Raw genomic sequence first — 8,859 nt, 5'->3', positions numbered from 1 at the left:
GAAAAAACAGACTTCCCGTCTTATTTCTTTTTCTGAAAAACAAAATAACTGACAGTGTATGGAAAATACAGAGATAACATTCAACCCATGAGTTACAGACCTTTTAAACGGATAATTTATAGCATGTAAAGATTTGATGGACGTCTTTTTCTATAAAAATAAAAAGATCAAACTTTATACTCGAGCTTTTAACTTCACGCATGTTCTCATCCGACCTACATTACTTAAATACTCAAAACCAAGTTATTACAAGATTTCGTTTGATTTATTTGAATTTTGCCTCTAGGTCAAAGTTCTCTGCCTGTCCAGAAAATGTACTATTCACCAAATCTCAAAATATTTCCTCTGTATTTAACCTCTTGCCTCGAGGTTTGGAGAATTGTTCTTCTCACTCACGTCTCCTGCTATGACTCAGGTTGACGGGCCGGGTTTGGGATTTGTGGCTTAGACACGGCGGTCACCGACTCAACTCGTGACAGACATGCTTGCTACCATGAGTGACTCCCGGAATATACACATTTGCGTAGCTAAAGCAGTGCGGTGGGATTGAGTCAACACGAACATTTGCCAACACCGGGTGTTTTGAACAGTTTCCCGCTAATGCCGGGTTAGGGTTATTTCTCTTCAGGTGTGGGGCCGTCGCAGGCACTCAACCTCCAGCTTTGAGTGTGACGAAACCTACAGTCATCTCTCACATCTGTCAGGTAAGTGAGAAAGAGATTAAATTGGGCCTCAGGGGAGTCCCTCATGGTTGTACTCCTTTTACAGATTTTACCCCCTTACCCCGCCTACAACAAACCTCAGCACACATACGCAACATTCTCTCCACAAAAGAAAAGGGGGGCTTCCACCTTTTATTGTCCAAAGGTAGATTATATATATATCCTCTGATGTAATCACTAAATTATCTTCTCGAACATCATCAGGATTTCTGTCAACGGAAATTAGAAATTCAAGAATTCATGACCAATATGAAGTGCTGATTTATTTTTTATTCTGTGCCAGTATGTCATGTCATGTGCGACCTTTTTATAGGTGAGAGGAAATATGATGGCTGGTAACAGTTCAGAGTTCTTTTGAAGTGGCCTCCTATCCTGATTCTCACACACACAAACATCCTCTCAGACAGCTGGTTCACCTCCACCAGACGAGGTAGTAATAGCGAGATGCCACACGTTCTCCCACAGCTCGGAGCGAACCTTGGCAAAGTTTTTTTTTTTTTATAGACGTGATAAAATGGAAAAAAGTTTTGAGTTTTAACACGTACGACATTCGCTAAATCTCTTCATACGTGCTGGAAATGAGACTGTCAGGTACAACACATGCACGGGGTTACTGTGGTTGCTTTGATTATTTCTTTTTACTTCCTTCCGTTCGTTTCTTTGCCGAGTGGCAGTGGGTAACACGGTGTGTATATATGTGCGAGTGGGTGTGATACTGAGCAGCTCTGATAAAGTGAAAGTAAGACCGTTTTCCTGTTAATCGTACTGTATTCACATACAGCACGTGAATATCTGCTTGTGAGCAATAACTTCAAATCGACCACTTGTTATGCCAATTGGTGCCAAACTGTTTGGGAAGGGCAAAAATTGAACTAAAGCTGAACTACGTGTCCAAGATTCAGGGAAATATCTGGAATGTATCAAGTGCCTGACTTGCGTAATGCAAAGTGAGGCTGGATTCATGATGCACTGTCATTTTTCAAGTCTGATTAGTTTTTGATTTATACATACTACGCACTAGTAACTGACTCATAGAAGAAAATGTGTATCACTTTGCACTTTGAAGCAGCATCAGAATATTTGGATATCTATAGCATCTATACTTTGGAACAATCTGATGCTGTATGTGACTCATCATCATCATCAACCTTTGATTTAAATAAACGTATCAGAACGGATGCTGTTCCGCAACATCATCTCTCGTGCCCAGGCCGGACATGAACCAGGGCACGTCACGATGACGACTCAGTCTTGATACGTGGAATGCTGGGGCAAGCTACAAGCACGCCCCCGCATATCGCTTGTTAACAGTGACTCACATCTTGATTTTTACTGAATCATATAGAAATATTTGAAAACACATCTTCAAGTAAAAAATGATGAAATCCGGGGTGTTGTTCAGCTCAGTCGGTAGAGCTGCCGCCCCGTGTACGAAGGCTCAGCTGTCTCTGTCAAATAAAGCTCAAAAAAGGCCCAAAAAAATGAAAACTTCATCTTCACACAGATTTTAATTTAAATATTTGCTAATTCACTACCTAATCTATCTGAAGTAACACAATTTTGAGTGAGACTGGACTGAGTCCATGTCCTGTTTGTGTCACGGGTTGCTGGTGCTGGCATGGAGAACCCAAAAGCACGACTCTGAGGCAGACAAGTTTAAGGGAAGATCAGTTTACTCAGTCCAGGGTACAGGCAGGGTCAAAACCAGGAGATCAAACAGGCAAACGAATCCGGGCCAGGCAGGTATCCAAAGTCCAAGACAGGCAAAACAGGGTCAGAACCAGAAGTCAAAAACTGGAATCAAGGGATTCCAGTGGAAATGGACTAGTATATATATACACTGAGGGGCTAATGAGCAAATAACTGCAGGTGAGGGAAATGAGCCGATTGCATGGAAGAAAGGTGGGATCTGAAATGACAGGAGAATTAGAAGGAACCAATTAAGACAAAACTGAGTGTAACTATGTTACAGTTTGCAGCATTACGAACGTCGTCTGTGGGAACTTTTCCAGAAAAATCCCAAGCGAAGCACGGTACCGGACGCTCATGGGTTGCCGTTCTGCAACTCCTTTGAAAAAGTGCCGTACTTTCCAACGTCTGCTAGCGTGTCTAAACTTCCAAGTTTTTGACATCACGCAGGGGGGACACTGACGAGGAAGTGATGTCCAAAACCACACCTGTGACTATTGCTTATTGCTATAGAAACTTTTGAAATCCCCGTACTTATTGGAGAGTTCTACATCCGAGCATTTCAGTGACTCTGCGACCAATCCGCCGTTCACACATCTTCATGCTATGGCCAGCTTGTGAGGCCAAAAAGAAACCAGAGTGTGAACTTCTCCCTTGGCTTTCTTTTTCCTCATTCTTGTTACAAGTGTCGCTTTTCTAGTAAATAACACTGTGAACAAACACACGCACACACACACACACAAATAACGACTTCTAGGAATGTTTTATGTTGTTTTTTTTGGCTGAATTATATCATTTACCGTTGTGCAATAAAGCCACTTTAAACACTATTTCCATACAGTCACTATTAATGATTTAATACTTTGTCCCGGAGTGGAGGCAGTGGGTCTTGAATCGTTGTGTGTGTTTGGATAATCTCAGCCCTGGATGGGAAAGTGGTTTGTTTTTAGATATTAGAAATAAATCTTTTTTTTTTTGTCCATAAATCATGATCATTCAGAAGTGATTGGACATTCTGCATCAGCGTCCATACACTGCAGTGAAACCTAGAAGTAATAGGATGGTGCATTAGTCATCAAAAAAAAAGAAAAAAAAAGAAGATGGTACCACTTTTCACACCTCGCCTCGAGCACGACGCTCGCAGAAGCATCCAGTCATTCCGTTACCGCCTGATGGCACGATCTTAACCAGCACGTTAACAGACAGGCGGTGCAAAATGTAAACACTGGTTTTAAGGAGACCGAATTGACGCTTACCGAAGAACATTTTAAAGAAAGAACCACAACACTGATTTTTTTAAAAAAACTGGTAATAATTAAATAGTTATGCTCTATCACACAGTTGTTGTGAATGATATTTTTTTTGCATGAGGCATTGTCATTGCTGGAATGATACTATTCAGATCAATCCACAGTAACTTAGCAAATGACTAAATGTCTCAAGAGTAGTTTCAGTGCAAAGGCCTGAGTCAAGACAGGAATCCGTGAGGTCAGGAGCCTTACTGTCAGAGGAATTCACGTACGCACATTCAAATGGTATGCAGCGTGTTTTTGCGCCTTTTTCTGTCAAAGTAATTCTTTTGCTGCCGAGGTGCAGCGGCAGAATGCAACTAAATGCATCGATTAAATCTTCTTAGGCTGATTGAAAACGCTCTTATGGTCAGCTGGAAAACGCATCGTCACAAAGCTGAAAACGAATGTGGTTCCCACGGTGGTGACGCTACAGACATGTGATCTTATAGAATGATGCAATACAAGGTTTGTAAAGTCATTCAAATGAGCTCAACCTCAAACTTTTGTACCTAATATTTTTTACTGGCACGTTTACCACATTGGACAAAAGTCTCCAACATGTTTGATGCCATAAAAAAAGACATATTTGAGAATATTTTTTCCGTTTTTATTTTTTATTTTTTGCATGCATCTTCTAATCCACTTCTCCTCTATTGATCCAAATCATTGATTTGATTAATTTCAGACTTTTAACCCCTTCAGTATACTGAATGCAAATTGGTTTTGGTTTGTGCGGTTATATCAGTCTTGGATATGTCATTGATGAGTAACAAGATTGATTTCCAGGTTTTTTTAGTTTTTTTTGTGTAGTGTCAGATTAATGAAATGTCTCCCATAGACTTCAACTATAGAAAAAAATTTACTGAAGTCTATGGGGCAATGGCATAAAGTGGCAACGCACGCACATGACACAGACTAGCACACACACACACACACACTTTTGTCCAATGTGATACTTGTGCCAGTTTGGTTCTGAGACATGGACAAAAAACTAAAAACTAAACTCTTGTCCATTGTGGTAAATGTGCCGGAAAGTTGATTTTCTCAGAGTTGGAAGGTGTCGTGCAGGATTGAGTTTGGAATTTAAAAATACATGAAAAATTATCAAGCTTTACCAATTTTCCAGGCTCTTGCTAAAACCACTATGACATATAGTCACAAAATGAAAATCAGAACTGGACGAAAGTGTCCATGTCAGACACAAAGGTTCAAATGCAACAAACACACAATGCAGCAGTAGTAAAATGTATAGTATAAATACTGACAGGTACTATTCTGTATTTTCATGAAGAATGATACAGAGCACTAATGCACGACTCCTCGGTTTCTCACTGTTGTGTTAGTTTTGTTTCATACCACTGACTAAGTGACTAACCATGATCGCTTTCGCATGCACGTGTATGTGAAAGCATGTGCAAGTGTGCATCAGGCACATGAGGGTGAGGCTGACTACTTACACTTACTGTAAATAAAGATACAGGGCCGCTGCTGGTAAGCGTTGTATATGGGTCACGTTTGAGGTTAGTGCAGCAGCTTTCTGAATTTACACTCTGTAGCAGTTCCCCACGTATAGACTGCACTTCTGCAGGATGTGATGTATTCACTGCTCTACCAGTCACCCATTACATGGCAGCAGCTGTATAACCCCTGGCACATGACAGCAGCTACACAATCATGTCAACAAAATCAGAAGAAGTCATTGATTATTAGCAAGATATTTATTTATTTGTATGTAACAATCCAAACAATAAATACATAATATATATATTATACATTATAAATAAATTTTCATAAGTGACTCTTTAGTTTATAACCTCATATGTGTATGACGCAATATGGTCTGGAAATTTGTCCTCACTGAGGATACCCCGTTTAGAAAAAAAAAATCACTTCAGAAAGCTCATCAAGAAAATTCAACATCTGGCGACACTCACAAAACACAAAACCCCACAGAAAGTAACCGACTGAGTACAAAAGAGTGTAAAGTTCACAAAAAAAAACTTTGATTAGGGTCCGCAGGTCTTCAGACGTGGTTTCTATGCCGTTTAGAAGCCAGATACGTCTCAATGTAGTTAAACAGCAGATTCAGCTCACCCATGGCCTTATATAGACCTTTACTCTGCATCTGTGGACACACACACATGGCTCAGGTTATTAAAATGATCTGTCACTCATACACACACCTTAACTGTACACACTTTCACCGTGCTTTCACAACGGAAGATGAAATCCTTGCGCTCACCTGAGTGTAAGTGGAGTTTAGGTTTGTGATGTCAAACTGGTTCTTGCAGTGGAAGTAATGTCGCTGCAAGAGGAACAAGACAAAGAACACTTTACTACACATGAAACATCCATCAGACTGTCATGCCCTGCATATGTCATCTTCTCTGACACTAGTGAATAAACTTATATATATAATAAAGGTTTTTTTTTTATAGTAATGCATCAGAATAAGGACATGGTACTTGTCAGTGGCAGGATTTACTCCATTCTTCTTCCCCTTTTTCATGAACTGGATGATGCATAGCTGCACGCTGCAGTTAAGTAATCACTAACTGACGCAATATTGGGCAGTAGATGTGTTTCATTGTATGTCCCAGACATGGAGTAGACTTCTAACTCGGTCATGTACATTCCTTAAAGGCATCACGAGTTTTACAGGATTTCTTTTTTAACCTCTAGGACTATTACATAATTACTTCTACATAATATGGAGGCGGACTTTAACTCCGTTCCTATCCGGTTTTGGATTCACCGCTGCGCCTTTACGCACTGGATAACGCATCTTCTGGAGGAGTAACACGTGTGTCGGGTACTCACACATGCGGTGACATCATTCTTGAGCTGGTCGAAGATCTGCTGTATGGACTCCATGTGAGGCTTCATGCTCTTGGTGTCCTCCGTCACTCCGGCTAGAGCTCCCGGTAACACCGTCGCCAGGTAAAAATCTAAAATGCTGTTGATGGCGTGACAGGCAAACGGGGTCTGGAGAGGAGGGGAGGAAGACAGCAGCCTTTGGTTACATACTTTAACTTACTTACTTTAACTCGTTCCTGCTTAATTCGTAACTCTTTTAAAAAAATAAAATTTGAGAAGTCCCAGTGAATGCACTGCGGGGAGGATTGATAGTGAAACTTACTTTAAAAGTTTCTTCCACGCTCTGGTCTAGAAGAGCTGTGTCGAGATCATCGTTGGCTTCCTGCAAACAGAAAAGATTATGTGTCAGCAGAGAGGCAGACAGAGAGGTGAGACAGTGCAGCATCACCTGCACACTGACAGGACACAGCTACATGTCCGCATGGACGGCGAGGACCTATCCAAATGATGCTGCACCAACCAACCACCAACCACCCCCTGGGGGGTTTACATGCAAAGTGAATGCTGTTGCATTTACTCACATAAAAGTCTCGGATCTCTGCATAGTTTAGTCTGAGCGTCTTTAGCCTGACAGGGAAGTCCTCCACGAACCGGCAGCACTTGTTGACGCACACTGGACTTGTCCATACAGTGATGAAAAAAGACAAGAGAACCAGAGCGCATAGGAGGAGAGACCGAGGAGTCATGCCGGTGAAATAAGCTGCTGAAGTCTTCTGGAGGCAAAAAAAAAAACAAAACAGAAGAGAAGAGAAGAGTGGATCCTCAGAGCTGCTGCAAAAAGAAGAGAAATCTTCTTGGTATGATCTTTCTGAATGGGTCAGAACAGAAAAGTGCACATAATTTGGGTCACATCTTCTTAATATTTATAGCCAAAAAATGTTCAATACCTGAGGGGGGAGGAGACAGAGGGGAAAGGAAATAGTTAAACATGTTTCGTACATGCAAGGGAATTTTTTTCTCAGAGTCAAGTCATTAGATATGAGCGACTCCTCCCATGAGATGGGCTCAAGATCTCAAGAATTTCAATTCAAGGAAAGAACAATTCTGACACAGCACATTTTTGATATAGCATCTTAATCATCATTTTTGACATGCATAATTTCCATGTATTATTATTATTATATATTTGTAATATATAAAAATATATTTTATTATATATATATATATATATATATATATATTATATATATATATAATAGCACTTTTTCTAACTAATCTTGTTTTTTAAATTGGTCTCGAGAGCGGTACTTCACATGATATTATTCCATGCATTCACAATAACAAAGGAAATCGTGCCACTCTGGTGGAAATGACATGAAGTTGCGGTTTGAGTTTGATGACGCCGTGGATTCTCTCTGTATGTCAGATATGCGTAATTAGACTAGCATGAGTTTACACATCTACCCATTCTGGCTTTTGCTGTAAACAGGTGTTTTAGAGTCATGGTATTCTTCACTGAGGATTATGATGATGAGTTGTGTAGACGCATTATGCAAATATTATACATATGTGAAACCACATAGAGAAGTGATTCTTAGTGGTACCAGCGTAAGGGGTGTTTTCCCTTCAGTACTTTTTCCGTTATGTCCAATTATGTACACCCAATGCCAATTTATCTTGGGCAACACTGGTCTTTTGAAAACTGTTGCAGGGGAAATAATTCCCGGTGATTATCTCTGCATGATGCAGTGTAATGTCAGGATGGTTAATCCAAGTTCAAGTCAAAGTTCATCCACGGGATCTAGCTTGTGCCATACTGAAGTTACGCGTTTGTTTCTTACAAAGACTCAACTGTGTGGAAGATTCAAAGTGCCCAGATTAAAAAAAAACAAATCAAATAAAGAAAATGAAAATACAATATGCATTGTAGTGTGTATTTTGTGAGTATTTTAAAGCAACGTTGGGTCATTTTTCGACCATACAATAACAGATAACAGACTCTGAATGTTTATGATGATATGCTGACGTGTAATCAGTGGGAAAACAAACCCTGCACTTGGATTCTCACACCGCCAACTATGTCACGTATTTTAGGGAACCTGGATCATATTTTATGGAGAAAATATTTTCTGGTTTTCCCTCTGATGTCCTCTGGCTGCTCCGACTCATCTCTCTGTGATTTACAGTGGACAGTGAAGTAAACTGCTGTCACTTTGTTACCTGGGCTGCCTGGACTATGATCTGGACAATGTAACTGGGCGCTTTATGGACATAATAGTATCTGGGACTGACTTTTAGTTGTTGGCAAGAGCTTTGTGGAGCAGCAATAAAACAGGTTT

General features: G+C 40.4%; 1 protein-coding gene across 1 annotated transcript; it reads right to left on the bottom strand.

The window, feature by feature from the left end:
* Nucleotides 1–5,406: 5,406 nt before the first annotated feature.
* Nucleotides 5,407–7,655, bottom strand: il10 (interleukin 10). The gene is made up of 5 exons (XM_010738826.3): nucleotides 7,102–7,655; nucleotides 6,843–6,902; nucleotides 6,524–6,688; nucleotides 5,946–6,008; nucleotides 5,407–5,828 (listed from the first exon to the last, which is right to left on the bottom strand). Exons 1-5 carry the CDS (start codon nucleotides 7,264–7,266, stop codon nucleotides 5,727–5,729), a joined length of 555 nt encoding a protein of 184 aa, XP_010737128.1. The 5' UTR covers nucleotides 7,267–7,655; the 3' UTR covers nucleotides 5,407–5,726.
* Nucleotides 7,656–8,859: the final 1,204 nt, after the last annotated feature.

Source organism: Larimichthys crocea, chromosome VI (genome assembly GCF_000972845.2).
Source record: "Larimichthys crocea isolate SSNF chromosome VI, L_crocea_2.0, whole genome shotgun sequence".
NCBI classification, from domain to species: Eukaryota; Metazoa; Chordata; class Actinopteri; family Sciaenidae; genus Larimichthys; species Larimichthys crocea.
The sequence above is the reverse complement of the archived record's forward strand: the minus strand, read 5'-3'. Positions and strand labels throughout refer to the sequence as shown.